At 35.8% G+C, this 16,400-nt stretch overlaps 1 protein-coding gene and 1 pseudogene across 10 annotated transcripts in view; one reads left to right on the forward strand and one right to left on the reverse strand.

Annotated features, from left to right (window-relative positions):
- The first annotated feature begins 499 nt into the window (after window positions 1-499).
- On the forward strand, window positions 500-625 carry LOC140600557 (U4 spliceosomal RNA; annotated as a pseudogene).
- A 7,759-nt stretch (window positions 626-8,384) lies between these two features.
- CCDC138 (coiled-coil domain containing 138) overlaps window positions 8,385-16,400 on the reverse strand; it is a 109,920-nt gene continuing 101,904 nt past the window's right edge. For all 10 annotated transcript variants that reach the window (XM_072844331.1, XM_072844329.1, XM_072844325.1 and 7 more), the window contains 2 exons: window positions 10,679-10,817; window positions 8,385-8,879 (listed from right to left, as the gene is read on the reverse strand). In XM_072844331.1, coding sequence (XP_072700432.1) covers window positions 8,714-8,879; window positions 10,679-10,817 — 305 coding nt within the window. In that variant the 3' untranslated portion in view covers window positions 8,385-8,713. The remainder of the gene's footprint in view (window positions 8,880-10,678; window positions 10,818-16,400) is intronic.

The raw sequence follows: 16,400 nt of genomic DNA on the forward strand, positions 1-16,400 counted from the left end.
CATTCCTGAGTCACTGTCCTTGTCCTGGATTTTAGTTTTTTTTCTAACCAAACTATGGCTAATTCATAGAATGGTTTTATTCATATTTTCATCATTCTCTTTGTTATGTCTTTGCACCTCAACTTCCTGAGACCATTTTGCTTCTTCCTAAAGTACATCCTTTAGAAATTCTCTTAAATGTAGTTTATTGGTAGTAAGAATTTAATTTGGTTTCCCTGAGATATTTTTATCTTGCCACTGTTTCTGAAAGATATTTTGATGAGTAGGCAAACTCTAGACAGCCATTGTTTTTCAGTACATTGAAAATATTCCACCATTTATTGGACCATTTTTACACAGAAATGTGGGATTGAATCATCAGAAAGAAAGAAAGGCTGAAAATATGTTGTTGAAAGTCATTTTCAATCTATGTTGTCCCTTTGAAATTAATCTGCCTAACCTCTGTCTGCTTTTAAATTTCTACTGTCTTTGGTGTTCTTGGTGTTCATTTTCTACCATAAGCTTTGCACACTGGCAGTATCATAGCCAATGAGGTTTATCCGAGGCGCAATTATTGATAATTGAAAACATTTTCTATTAATATGTTTTTAGATATGAGTATCTTTTTATTTATCTTGCTTTTAACCTGTTTGGATTCTTGAACTGGGATTCGTATTTTTCACCAGTTCTCAATAACTTATTCTGTCATTATTTTTTCATGTGTTATCTCTGCCCCATTCCCTTCTTTTTTTTTATTTTTTAATTTTTTTTATTATTTATTTATGATAAAATAAATCACACACACAGAGAGAGAGAGACAGAGAGAGAGGCAGAGACACAGGCAGAGGGAGAAGCAGGCTCCATGCACCGGGAGCCCAACGTGGGATTTGATCCCAGGTCTCCAGGATCGCGTCCTGGGCCAAAGGCAGGCACCAAACCGCTGCGCCACCCAGGGATCCCCCATTCCCTTCTTCTGGAACCCATTTACATATATGTTAGATCTCCTTATGCTTTATCCTTCATGTAATACATACTCTTAGACTTTTCGTTTCTCTATGGGCATTCTGTGTAATTTCTACAACCATTTTTCTTTTAAATCATATCTTGAATTTCTCATTTCACTATTTTCACTTGTAGAAGTTACATTCCAAAACTTTTCAAGACAATTATTAATCTTCTGTTTCATTTTATTTCTAATTATCTCTTGTTTCTTTAAAACCACTGAACATAATTTATGTTGTATTATTGTATTGTAGTTGTGAGTCTATTCTGTTGTTTGTAATTTCTGGTCTCACTTGTGTGTGTTCATTGTGAACTCATGTTCCTTGGTACCTTATCTGAGGAAACTTCTAAGGTCTGGGATGCTTCTAACAAGCTCCTGAGAGTAACCAGTCTGGGACTTATTTCAACCAGATTCTCTGCTTAACTGTTTTGACTGCCAACACAGTGTGAATTCAAGCCCCATGTCCATGTAAATGAGGACCATTCTAAGTAATCACTTCATCTGATCTTTTTATTCTCCTTTCCCAAAGTTATGCTTCCTCAGTGAACTCCTTTATTCCTCATCTGAAGCATGTTTATACTGCTTCATAGTAAATTTGTTACTGATTTCATATTCCTTTAGGCACATTGTAATAAGTTTTATCAGAGATGTAAACTGAATTGTAACATTTTTAGACATTTATTAAAATAACGATGGCTTTCTTCCTTTAAAAATACAGTAAAATATACTTTTAAAAATTTATTTAAATTCAAGTTCATTAATATATACTGTATTATTGATTTCAGAGGTAGAATTTAGGGATAAAATATATTTTTCTTACCAGAAGGCCAACCTTGTATTTCTAGAATGCATGCTAGTGTACTTGCTCATGGCTTGTTCTGGTGATAAATGATTGGTATTGATTTGCTCATAATTCTTTAGACTTTTGAATCTATTGAATTCTTTCCAACTTCCTTTGACACTTTTGGTACTGGGTTCATGTTAACTGTATAAAATGAATTAGGATGCTTTTTTTTTTTTTTAAGATGCTTTTTCTACACTCTGGGACAGTTTACATGCATTTAGTAAGTATTTCTTCCTTGAAATATTAAAAACAATTTGTCTGTAAAACATCTGGATTTGATGTCATTTTTATTTTATTTAATTTTTTAACAATTTTATATATTTATTCATGAGAGACAGAGAGGGGCAGAGACATAGACAGAGAGAGAGAAGCAGGCTTCCTGTGGGAAGTTCGATACGGGACTCCATCCCAGACCCCCGTATCACACCCTGAGCCAAAGGCAGATGTCTCTGGTGCCTCTTAATGTCATTTTTAAAAAGAATTCTTCCAAAATTTTATCAAAGACTTCACTGATTTCCTATTGCAGATTTCTTGTTGTTTTCTAGAAAATAGTTCATTTCATCCAGATTTTCAAATTTATCTGCAGAGGCTAACACAGAATTTATAATTTAAAAATTTATGATTTTTATACTTTTATTTATCCTAATAAATAGTTTTGTTCTTTACAAGTTACTATTCTTCTTCTTCTTCTTCTTCTTCTTCTTCTTCTTCTTCTTCTTCTTCTTCTTCTTTTTTTTTTTTTTTTTGCTAAGACTATACATTTTTTCTTCTTCAGTTGGGAATATTTATCCTGTCTTTAATTTTTTATTTATTTTTTTATTGGAGTTCAATTTGCCAACATATAGCATAACACCCAGTGCTCATACCATCAAGTGCCCCCCTCAGTGCCCGTCACCCAGTCACCCCCACGCCCACCTCCCTTTCCACTACCCCTTGTTTGTTTCCCAGAGTTAGGAGTTTCTCATGTTCTGTATCCCTCTCTGATATTTCCCACTCATTTTCTCTTTCCCCTTTATTCCCTTTCACTATTTTTTATATTCCCCAAATGAATGAGACCATATAATGTTTGTCTTTCTCTGATTGACTTATTTCACTCAGCATAATACCCTCCAGTTCCATCCACGTCGAAGCAAATGGTGGGTATTTGTCGTTTCTAATGGCTGAGTAATATTCCATTGTATACATAAACCACATCTTCTTTATCCACTCATCTTTCAATGGACACCGAGGCTCCTTCCACAGTTTGGCTATTGTGGACATGGCTGCTAGAAACATCGGGGTGCAGGTGTCCCGGCGTTTCACTGCATCTATATCTTTGGGGTAAATCCCCAGCAGTGCAATTGCTGGGTCGTAGGGCAGATCTATTTTTAACTCTTTGAAGAACCTCCACACAGTTTTCCAGAGTGGCTGCACCAGTTCACATTCCCACCAACAGTGCAAGAAGGTTCCCCTTTCTCCACATCCTCTCCAACATTGGTTGTTTCTTGCCTTGTTAATTTTTCCCATTTTCACTGGTGTGAGGTGGTACCTCATTGCGGTTTTGATTTGTATTTCCCTGATGGCCAGTGATGCGGAGTATTTTCTCATGTGCTTGTTGGCCATGTCTATGTCTTCCTCTGTGAGATTTCTGTTCATGTCTTTTGCCCATTTCATGATTGGATTGTTTGTTTCTTTGGTGTTGAGTTTAATAAGTTCTTTATAGATCTTGGATACTAGCCCTTTATCTGATATGTCATTTGCAAATATCTTCTCCCATTCTGTAGGTTGTCTTTTAGTTTTGTTGACGGTTTCTTTTGCTGTGCAAAAGCTTCTTATCTTGATGAAGTCCCAATAGTTCATTTTTGCTTCTGTTTCTCTTGGCTTCATGGATGTGTCTTGCAAGTTACTGTGGCCAAGTTCAAAAAGGGTGTTGCCTGTGTTCTCTAGGATTTTGATGGAATCTTGTCTCACATTTAGATCATTCAACCATCTTGAGTGTATCTTTGTGTATGGTGTAAGAGAATGGTCCAGTTTCATTCTTCTGCATGTGGATGTCCAGTTTTCCCAGCACTATTTATTGAAGACAATGTCTTTTTTCCAGTGGATAGTCTTTCCTGCTTTGTCGAATATTAGTTGACCATAAAGTTGAGGGTCCACTTCTGGGCTCTCTATTCTGTTCCATTGATCTATGTGTCTGTTTTTTGCCAGTACCACACTGTCTTGATGAGTACAGCTTTGTATGACAACCTGAAATCTGGCAGTGTGATGCCCCCAGCTATGGTTTTCTTTTTTAATTTTCCCCTGGCTATTTGGGGTCTTTTCTGATTCCACACAAATCTTAAGATGATTTGTTCCAACTCTCTGAAGAAAGTCTATGGTATTTTGACAGGGATTGCATTAAATGTGTAAATTGCCCGGGTAGCATGGACATTTTCACAATATTAATTCTGCCAATCCATGAGCAGGGAATATTTTTCCATCTCTTTGTGTCTTCCTCAATTTCTTTCAGAAGCATTCTGTAGTTTTTAGGGTATAGATCCTTTACCTCTTTGGTTAGGTTTATTCCTAGGTATCTTATGCTTTTGGGTGCAATTGTAAATGGGATTGACTCCTTAATTTCTCTTTCTTCAGTCTCATTGTTAGTGTATAGAAATGCCACTGACTTCTGGGGATTGATTTTATATCCTGCCACACTGCTGAATTGTTGTATGAGCTCTAGCAATCTTGGGGTGGAGTCTTCTAGGTTTTCTATGTACAGTATCATGTCATCTGCGAAGAGGGAGAGTTTGACTTCTTCTTTGCCAATTTGAATGCCTTTTCTTTCTTTTTGTTGCCTGATTGCTGAGGCTAGGACTTCTAGTACTATGTTGAATAGCAGTGGTGAGAATGGACATTCCTGTCATGTTCCTGATCGTAGGGGAAAGGCTCCCAGTGTTTCCCCATTGAGAATGATATTTGCTGTGGGCTTTTCGTAGATGGCTTTTAAGATGCTGAGGAATGTTCCCTCTATCCCTACACTCTGAAGAGTTTTGATCAGGAATAGATGCTGTATTTTGTCAAATGCTTTCTCTGCATCTATTGAGAGGATCATATGGTTCTTGTCTTTTCTCTTGCTGATATGATCAATCACATTGATTGCTTTACAAGTGTTGAACCAGCCTTGCATCCCAGGGAAAAATCCCACTTGGTCATGGTGAATAATCTTCTTAATGTATTGTTGGATCCTATTGGCTAGTATCTTGTTGAGAATTTTTGCATCCATGTTCATCAGGGATATTGGTCTATAATTCTCCTTTTTGGTGGGGTCTTTGTCTGGTTTTGGAATTAAGGTGATGCTGGTCTCATAGAATGAGTTTGGAAGTATTCCATCTCTTTTTATCTTTCTGAACAGCTTTAGTAGAATAGGTATGGTTTCTTCTTTAAAGGTTTGATAGAATTCCCCTGGGAAGCCATCTGGCCCTGGACTTTTGTGTTTTGGGAGGTTTTTGATGAGTGCTTCAATTTCCTCCCTGGTTTTAGGCCTGTTCAGGTTTTCTATTTCTTCCTGTTCCAGTTTTAGTAGTTTGGTTTTCCAGAAATGCATCCATTTCTTCTAGATTGCCTAATTTATCGGCATAAAGCTGCTCATAATAAGTTTTTAAGATCATTTGTATTTCCTTGGTATTGGTGGTGATCTCTCCTTTCTCATTCATGATTTATTAATTTGAGTCTTTTCTCTCTTCTTTTTAATAAGGCTGGCTAATGGTTTATCTATCTTATTAATTCTTTCAAAGAACCAACTCTGGTTTTGTTAATCTGTTCCACGGTTCTTCTGGTCTCTATTTCATTGAGTTCTGCTCGAATCTTTATTAACTCTCTTCTTCTGCTGGGTGTAGTAGGATCTATTTGCTGTTTTTTCTCCAGCTCCTTTAGGTGCAAGGTTAGCTTTTGTATTTGAGTTATTTCCAGTTTTTGGATGGATGCTTGTATTGCGATGTATTTCTCCCTTAGGACTGCTTTTGCTGTATCCCAAAGATTTTGAACGGTTGTATCTTCATTCTCATTAGTTTCCATGAATCTTTTTAATTCTTCCCTAATTTCCTGGTTGACCCTTTCATTTTTTAGCAGGATGGTCCTTAACCTGCACGTGTTTGAAATCCTTCCAAACTTCTTCTTGTGATTTAGTTCTAATTTCAAAGCATTATGGTCTGAAAATATGCAGGGGACAATCTCAATCTTTTGGTATCGATTAAGACCTGATTTGTGACCCAGTATGTGATCTATTCTGGTGAAAGTTCCATGTGCACTTGAGAAGAATGTGTATTCAGTTGCGTTTGGATATGAAAGTCTGTAAATATCTGTGAAATCCATCTGGTCCAGCGTGTCATTTAAAGTTCTTGTTTCTTTGGAGATGTTGTGCTTAGAAAATCTGTCGATTGTAGAAAGCGCTATGTTCAAGTCATCAAGTATAAGTGTATTATTACATAAGTATGTCTTAACTTTGGTTAATTGCTTGATTGATATACTTGGCAGCTCCTACATTCGGGGCATAAATATTCATGATTGTTAGGTCCTCTTGTTGGATAGATCCTTTAAGTATGATAAGTGTCCCTCTTATGTCTTACTTTGTCTCTCTTTGGGATAAACTTTAATTTATCTGATATAAGGATGGCTATTCCTGCTTTCTTTTGAGGACCATTTGAATGGTAAATGGTTCTCTAACCTTTTATTTTCAGGCTGTAGGTGTCCTTATGTCTAAAATGAGTCTCTTGCAGACAGCAAATAGATGGGTTTTGCTTTTTTATCCAGTCTGAAACCCTGCGCCTTTTGATTGGGTCATTAAGCCCATTCACGTTCAGAGTTACTATTGAAAGATGTGAATTTGGTGTCATCATGATACCTATTCAGTCCCTGTTTTTGTGGATTGTTCCCTTGAACTTCCTCTTTCTATTACAGAATCCCCCTCCTGTCTTTAATTTTAATAGTTACTTTGACCTTTTCCAAAAGCATTCCTTTATCCTTCATTTCTCTAATTGTCAAAGTTAATTTTGACTCTATTTCTGATGAATATATAAAACTTTACTTACTTCCTCCTCCATCTATACCTCAATCTCAGGGTCTCATTAATTTTCAGCTTTTAATACCAGTTAATAAAGTTTATCCAAATATCACTAAATTATTGCTTTTCCCATTATTTATCCTTTTTGAAGAACTTAACATTTCACTCCATTTCATAAAGAGATTTACAATTATTTAAATTTATTTATATTTAAGTGGTTTCAGTTTCACTACAGTCTTTTGGTATGAGGTGGATTTAATAAACCAATTCTCTTTTATGTCTAAATTGGCTAGAATAATCTAAGTAGCTTCTTTTCTCAAGAAGTGGTATAATTTCTAAACACTTGCATATCTGAAAATGTCTTTCTTCCATTGTTTTCACCTGTGCAGGTATCTTCACTAGGTATAAAGTCTTGGGTTAAAATTTTCCCTCTCCAAAAGTTGAAGGGATAGTTTCCTATCAACTCCTGGCACTCCATGACGCTCACTGGGTTTTTCTTCTCTTGCAGGTAACTGGCTTTTGTTTGTTCTTGCCCTTATCCTCATAATTTAATACTTATATAATTAAATTATAATTTGTGTCTAAATTACAGGATGTGTCTTATTATTGAATGTTTTTCTCACTGATTTTTCTGGAACATGAGTTCATTCAATCTCTACATGTAGGTCTTTCTTCGGTCCCCCAAGGCTTTTTTTCCCCCCAAATCTTTATTCAACTCTTTGAACAAGGCTTCTGCTCCACCTGTTCTGTTCTCTTTCAGAAACATCAAATATCCAATGCTAAAGTGCCAACTTTTGTTCTGCCATCAGCTGTCCACTCTCTTGTTGGCACCATCTCTAGGTACTCTGTATTCTGAGAGCTGCTTTTTTTTTCTCGTGACACTGATTCTATTTTCTGATATGTCAATAATGATATATTTTTGTGTCTGCTGTGCATTTTTGCTTCTGCATTTAGTTCCTGTAAGTGTCACCATACTCACCTTACCCTGTTCTCTTTATGGCTTTCTGTTTCTGCTTCACAAACAGCATATTTTCTTATATTCTTTTGAAGAGATCAAAAGTTTCCTGAAAATTCCTCCCAGTTCCTGGAAATGAGATTATATACTGAGAGAGCTTAATTTTATGAGTGTTTAGGACAATGCTCCTTTTCTTAATTTTGCAGTATTCTGCCCCAAATCCAACCTCTTCTACTTTACTCCAACCTGTGGCTACTTCATTCATCTTTGGCTGTAGCAAGAAATATCCCCGGGTATTCAGACTAAGATATTTTTGCTTATTTTTCAGGTTTTTTTTTTTTTAAGATTTTTGTTGTACATATATACTTTGGTGATAATTATTTTGGAAAAAATAAAAATAGAAAAAAATTCTTTCTTTAAAGTACTCTGAACAGCAGTTTTTGTGAATGCACAAAAATCAGTTTTTGTGAATCTAGGATATATACAAAAGTTATGATATGAAGATGGAAGGTAAAAGTTATGTACTTTTGCTTCAAAAACAAGAAACTGCTAACATATTAAGAAAGAATGACAATATGATCTAATCTTCTTTCCCACACAAACACCGATTTTATTCCAAATAATCACATAATTTAAAAAACTTTCCTAAAACATTCTTACAAAAAGTAACCCCAATGTCATTAATTCTGAAAATTCCATTTTGTACATTAGTGAGTACTACCTTAGTTGAACTGAAAGAGTTCAAAAATTCCATAGCTTCTATAGATTTCATTTTAAAAGTTAAAAAAAAAATCTATTTTTCATGATAAATGATGCTACTGGTAACTTACTTGGTGGACTTGTAGTTTAGTAATTTTTACAATCTTACAAATAAGCAACACACATATAATATATATAAAATAATAATCAGCTAATCTAATGGCTTGCATTGGAGGCCAAGGAGTTGCATTTTGTCAAACCCAAATTGAACAGAGTGGAATTTAGGTTGATACAGAGAAAGGCATGCTCTGGATGTGTTGTCCTTTGTAATTCTTGAAGCATCAGATGAATAGTAAAAAGTTCAAAGAGCTTCTTATTACTCCTGTAAGAGAATGAGTATATTGACTTAGTCGGACACTCTTAAGGAGTTTGTCTGAAATGACAAGGAGAGGTCATCTATTTGTAAATATGGGCAAACAGCACCTGGTTTCAACACAGTGCAGAACATAGGTAACTAAAGGATTAATATGCTGAGACAGACAAAACTGGTTTTAGGAGATAAGCCTAAAGTGGAAAAGTATTCAAGGAAAACCAAAATATGCTTTATAAATACTTAAATCTGCAACCTCATCACCATCAAAATGCTTGAGAATTTTTCCTCACAGCTAAAAAGAGTAAAACACTTGATCATCTTATTTTAAGCAGCAGAGTATTGGATTACCTTTTGACTTAGCTACAAAATATCTTTTCAACCATCCTCCTTCTAATAATCAGTAATTTCATTTTCAATTAGTTCTAATAACATCTGAAACACATTTATTTCCCTGTCTCCATATGTTTACCTCTTGAAAGAGATTATTAAATAACCTAAGTAACCACCCACTTAATACAAAAGGATTCACATCTCTGTGGTTTTAAAGCTTTACTTGAAGACCTGCTTGCACATCAGCTGTTCCCAGCCCTCCTGCAGGGGCTTTGTTTCAGCTCTTATCTCTGGCTAAAATGAACATAAGCTGTAACACACAGCAGGAATAGGGTACAGTTGCAAGTTGGGACTGCATAAAAAAATCCCATGAACTAAGACCTAAGACCAAACTAAACCTAAATAACGTTACTGCAGCTTCGTGACAGCACAGGTAAACTAAAACAGCTCTTCCTGAGAATTTACAGACTATAAATTAAGACAACCATGGTACAGTCAGTCTGCAAGCAAAGGAAGACGATGAATTGGTAAGTTTAACTGATACCAGTCCAAAACCTGCTGAGTATGAGGTTAGAGTTTGACAATAACGTACTGTGGTGTGGTATTGTGTGCTAGGCACCAAGCAGATCATATGGACCTTCTATCACACAACTACAGATAATTTTAAGATGTATTATACTTACTATTCAAGTATACTGAGGCCTGGTAACATATCTAAGTTCATGACCATGCAAATCACAGGTGAGAGGAAAGGTAGGGCAGGGGCAGAGGAGCTGAACCAAAACCGAAATTTTACTGTTACAACATGAGACAGGCGTTTAATCCACCTCCAAAGAAACTATAAACTGGTATAGCTAGACTATACCAGGATCAGGAAAATAAAGCTTAAAATCTGTGTCCTTTATTTATAATTTAAAAACTGGTTATACCAATGTTTGCATCAGGGGAAAGAAGAGGAAATATAAAAAGAAAGCCCTTGGTTCTTACAATGAAATCCAAATTAGTGGCATAATAAGCCCATAATTATTTCCTAAAATAAAACCAGTTACCAACATTATTTTAAATCTCTTCTGCCTGCTTCATTCTCATTCCCCAAATTCATTTCAGTATGTCAATAGGATCTGATATATTTTTATTTTTATCTGTGGTACTTCAGTGTATCAGTGTGTAATAATTCACTCTGATACTACCACTTGGTTGCTAAAAACTGCTTACTTCTGCATCCTCTATGGTTCCTAAAGTTTACTTAGCAAAAATGAACTACAGAAACAAGACATGCCTAGACAGACACTCTGATTCTCATCTATCACTGAGTATGTATCTTAGACATGCATTAATAGTTCAAGAATCTCAAGATTCTACATTTATTGGAAACCGTTACTTAATAACGTTGAACCAGTATAGGATTCAGAAAGGCCTAAATCTTCACAATAATATGTTTTTCAATAAAAAAATATTGGAAATAAAAAAATCCTTACTTGATTTTGGAAAGCTTCTGCAGGATAATACTGAGCTTTTCTAGAATCTGAAGGTCAAGTTTAGGCGTTCGGAGCAGCACAGAGCAAGTACGGAAAAACAAAGTGTTGCTACAGGCTTCCAAGAAGGGCTGCAGGGACTCTGCAAAACAAAACACCAGGGCTTTACTGTTACAAAGTAGCTGGAAGGGAAAGTGATAACAAAATAAACCAGAACTATGTGGTACTGGTACCATGTGGTTCATCAAGTACTGATTTGGACTTTCATTCTTTCATACTTAAACTTTGGGGCAACAATACAGTCATTTGAAAACAGAAAATCTCTAATGGCTGTTGTGGAACAAGGCAAACCAAAGATCCAACCTCCAGTAGGTATTATGTAGCAGAAATCTCATGTTTGAAAGAACGTGGGGAGGTCATTCTTCAAGAAGTTCATAATAGTAAGCTGAGTTTAAAAATAATTAACATAAAAAATACTTTGGGGATAGCATTTTTTAAAAAATATTCTACATTTAAGAATTTCATTTGAGTGACAATTCACATAATCAATAGCTGGGCAATAACTTTTTAAGCACAGAAGCCAAAGGGTGAAAAGATTTATAAAAGACAAAAATTTTACAAAATAAAAAATTTTAATGTCTATGTAAGGTCTGTATAAAAAACAACTACAAAACTTAAAAGGCAAAAGCCCTAAAAAAACAAAGGGAAATGTCAAACTCGAGGCAGAGGGATTGGGAAGAAATTCCCTTGTAATATATTTGCCAGGAGATTGATACTATTAAAAAAAGCTCTTATAAATCAGTAAGAAAAAGATTGATCTAATATTTTCAGTAATGAGCAAAGAGCACAAACAAGCAATCATGATGGAATAAATACAGGAAAAATATTCAACCTCAGTAGAAATAAAATAATTGGAATTTGGCAAATTTGTATCAAAAGCAATGTAAGAAAAAAAAAAAGCAATGTAAGTGGGGATATCCTTTGATTCAGCAATCCTGCCTCTGAGACTGTGTCTGAATCGAATGTATGCACAGGTTTGATAATTAGGGCCACAGTAAAGTTTGCAATAGTGAAAACTAAAAGATCTGTTAAGGTGGTTATGAGTTCAAAATACAGCATCTATTTCTGATTAAAACTCTTCAAAGTGTAGGGATAGAGGGAACATCTCTCAATATCATAAAACCCATTTATGAAAAGCCCACAGCGAATATCATTCTCAATGAGGAAAAACTGAGAGCCTTTCCCCTAAGATCAGGAACACGACAGGGATGTCCACTCTCACCACTATTATTCAACACAGCAGTACTAGAAGTCCTAGCCTCAGCAATCAGAAAACAGAAATAAATAAAAGGCATTCAAATTGGCAAGGAAGTCAAATTCTCCCTCTTTGCAGATGACATGATACTGTATATAAAAAACCCAAAGGAATCCACCCCAAGATTGCTAGAACTCATACAGCAATTCAGCAATGTGGCAGGATACAAAATCAATGCACAGAGATCAGTGGCATTTCTATACAGTAACAATGAGACAGGGATGCCTGGGTGGCTCAGTGGTTTAGCGCTTGCTTTCGGCCCAGGGTGTGGTCCCGGGGTCCCGGAAGCGAGTCCTATGTCAGGCTCCCTGCATGGAGCCTGCTTCTCCCTCTGCCTATGTCTCTGCACCCCCCACCCCTGTCTCTCATGAATAAATAGAATCTTTAAAAAAAAAATGAGACAGAAGAAAGAGAAATTAAGGAATCAATTCCATTTACAATCACACCAAAAACATTAAGATACCTAGGAATAAACCTAACCAAAGAGGTCAAGGATCTGTACTCCAAAAACTACAAAGCACTTCTGAAAGAAACTGAGGAAGACACAAAGAGATGGAAAAACATTCCATGCTCATGGACTGGAAGAATAAATACTGTTAAAATGCCTATGCTACATTTAATGCAATCCCCATCAAAATACCATGGACTTCACAAAGTTGGAAGAAATAATCTTAAGATTTATATGGAACCAGAAAAGGGACGCTGAATAGCCAGAGGCATGTTGAAAAAGAAAACCAAAGCTGGGCGCATCACAATTCCAGACTTAAAGCTGTATTACAAAGCTGTGACAAAGCTTCGTAATACAGCTTTGTAATACACAATATTACAAATTTGTGACAAATACTTGTCATCAAGACAGTATAGTACTGGCACAAAAACAGACATATAGATCAATGCAACAGAAGAGAGAACCCAAAAATGGACCCTCAACAATATGGTCAACTAATATTCGACAAAGCAGGAAAGAATATCCAATGGAAAAAGGATAGTCTCTTCAACAAATGGTGTTGGGAAAATTGGACAGCCACATGCTGAAGAATGAAACTGGACCATTACACCATACACAAAGATACACTCAAGATGGTTGAATGATCTAAATGTGAGACAAGAATCCATTGAAATAAAAATAAACTTTGTGTATGACCTTTATAATGGAAAAAAGCCAAGACCAACCAAAAACTTTAATATATCAGCATATTTAAAAAGGGAAGCTTGTAAAGGTCTTTTAGAAGTAAAAAAGGTTCACTGGTTTAATTTCCAACCTCCCCTTTAAACCTATGAGAAAGATATAGAGAGAAGGGAAATCCTGAAATTCTTATATGCATTGGGTTAGGGTTAACTTTAAGACCAAAACTGCAGTTTTAACATTTTTTCACTACTCCAATGTTCAAATTCATTATATTTTTTAAGCCTAGAAAAACTTCAATTTGAATAAAGGTAGCTAGTATGAGAGTGGAAAATATTGAAGGTCTAATAGGGCAAATGACTTGTCTTCTAAAATTCATGTAACACTGGATAAATTACTCAGCATGTCTTCACTATTTCTACACTAAAATGGAAAGGTAAAAATGCCTGATAGAATTTTTCTCCCCTAATACCTAGTCATAAGGATCAAAAATTGTAAGACAAAAACAAAAAACAAAAACAAAAAAACACCGAATAGTAAAGAAGAGCAAAACAAAAACAAAAGCAAACCCCTTAACTACAACAACCAAAAAGGGGGCAGAAGTCAAGGTCACAAACATTGGTGGCCAATGTTCTAGGATATAAACACAAAATTCTAGAGTGGAGAAGAGTTGGGAGTGTAGCCAGGGTCCTAGCCCAGCTTAACCACCTTTTTTCCATATCACATATCGGGGTTGACAAAATCTTGGGAATTCTCACTAATAACCCTAAACCTGAAGAGGAACAAACAAAACAGCTGCTGTTACTTTTTCAACTTCTGACTGGGAAACAAAGAAAAGGGGTTGCCAGGGGGGCAGTGGAAAATAATGTTCCTGAGTACACACTGTACTAGGGAACCAGTCCAAACCCGAAAGAATTTCTCTATGGGAACAGGATACTTAGTCAAATCTCAGAAGAATATAGTCCTGAGAATCTAACAGCATGTTATTGCTACACCCATGGGACACAGAAAAAAACATATATATTAAGGAAAATAGCTTTTAAACTATAGGTCAGAAGGAAGAAAAGAAAACTGGACTTGACTATGGTGGTAAGAAGAGAGTGTCCCACACCCTCTATGAAGACAAACAGAAAGTCTGGACAAGGAGGTCCAAGCAAGAACAAGATTGATTAGAAACAGCATGGCAATCTGGCATACATATTACATTGATCAATCAGTCAATTAATCAATAAGAAAGGAATATAGCACACACAAAACAGTCAAGTGTAATTAATAGAAAACACAACTCAAAAAACAATAGTTTTCCATAAGAGTTTTGAGGTATATATTAACCTAATAAAAACATGGCTAGTCAATAAAATAAGAAAAGATGATAAAGAACAGGATTTTAAAAAGAAAGACAATTTAAAATCCACCATCAAAAACCAAATATTTAGGGCACTTGGGTAGTTCAGTCATTTAAGCATCCAACTCTCCTGCTCTCAGGGTCGTGAGTTCAAGCCCCACATTGGGCTCCCTGCTGGACATGGAGCCAACTTAAAAAAATAACCAAAAAACCCTGATAAATCACAAAACTGAAGTGATATAACTGAAAATTAGATTATTATAGAAATTTCAGATAATCACAAACAATACAAATGAAAATCATGTAAAGAAATAATTAGAAAGAAATCAAAATATGGAAGACCATCAAGAAAATAAGGATAATTTGTATTCTTGATATTAGTTTATCCTGAACAATGTATGGGTTACAAGTGGTGACCCCCCTCCACACACACACAATCAAAAATCTGTGTATAACTTCTGAGTCCCCAAAACTACTAACAGCCTACCACTGACCAGAAGTCCTACCAGTAACAAATAGTTGATTATTAAATATTTTGTATATCATATGTTATATTCTACAATAAAGTAAGCTAGTGAAAAAAATGTTAAGAAAATCATAAGGAATTAAAAGAATTATTCACCAGGATCAAGTGGGATTTATTCCTGAGTTGCAGCGGTGGTTCAATATTCACAAATCACTGATGCACTATAGTAATAAAAGAAGGGATAAGGACCATATGATCCTCTCAATGGATGCACAAAAGCCCTTGATAAAATACAGCATCTATTTTTTTTTAAAGATTTTATTTATTTATTCATGAGAAACACGGAGAGGAGAGAGAGAAAGAGAGAGGCAGAGACACAGGCAGAGGGAGAAGCAGGCTCCATGCAGGGAGCCTGTCGTGGGACTCAATCCCGGGTCTCCAGGATCACACCCTGGGCTGAAGGCGGCGCTAAACCGCTGAGCCACCAGGGCTGCTCTACAGCATCTATTCTTTATAAAAACCTTCAACAAAGCAGCTACAGATGGAACATATCTCAGTATCATACAGGCCATATATGAAAGACCCACAACTAATATCATCTTCAACGGGGAAAAAACTGAGAGCTTTTCTCCTAAGACCAGGAACATGACAGGAATGCCCACTCTCACTATTACCATTCAACATAGTACTAGAAGTCTTAGCCTCAGCAATCAAGACAACAAAAAGAAATAAAAGGCATCTGGGACACCTGGATGGCTCAGCGATTTAGCGCCTGCCTTCGGCCCAGGGCGTGATCCTGGGGTCCCAGGATCCAGTCCCACATCGGGCTCCCAGCGTGGAGCCTGTTTCTCACTCTGCCTGTGTCTCTGCCTCACTCTCTCTCTCTCTCTCTCTCATTAATAAATAAATTAAAAATCTTTAAAACAGATAGATAATAAATAAATAAATAAATAAATAAATAAATAAATAAATGGCATCAAAATCAGCAAAGAAAGAGTAAAATTTTCACTATTTGCAGACAATATGTAGAAAACCCAAAAAGATTCCACCAAAATACTGCTACAAGTAATACATTAATTCAGCAAAGTCGCTAGATATAAAATCAATGTACAGAAATTTGTTGCCATTTCTATACATCAATAGCAAAGCAGTAGAAGACGAAATCAAGGAATCAATCCCATCAACAACTGCACCAAAAACCGTAAGATACCTAGGAATAAACCTAACCAAAGAGATAAAAGATCTGTACTCTGAAAACTATAGAACATGGATGAAAGAAGCTGAAGAGGACACAAAGAAATGGGAAAACATTCCATGTTCATGGATTGGAAGAACAAACATTGCTAAAAAGTCTATGCTACCCAAAGCAATCTACACATTTAATGCAATCTCTATCAAAATACCACCAGCATTTTTCACAGAGCTAGAACAAACAATCCTAAAATTTATGGAACCATAAAAGACCCCAAATAG

Source organism: Canis lupus, chromosome 11, assembly GCF_048164855.1.
Source record: "Canis lupus baileyi chromosome 11, mCanLup2.hap1, whole genome shotgun sequence".
Lineage (NCBI taxonomy): Eukaryota > Metazoa > Chordata > Mammalia > Carnivora > Canidae > Canis > Canis lupus.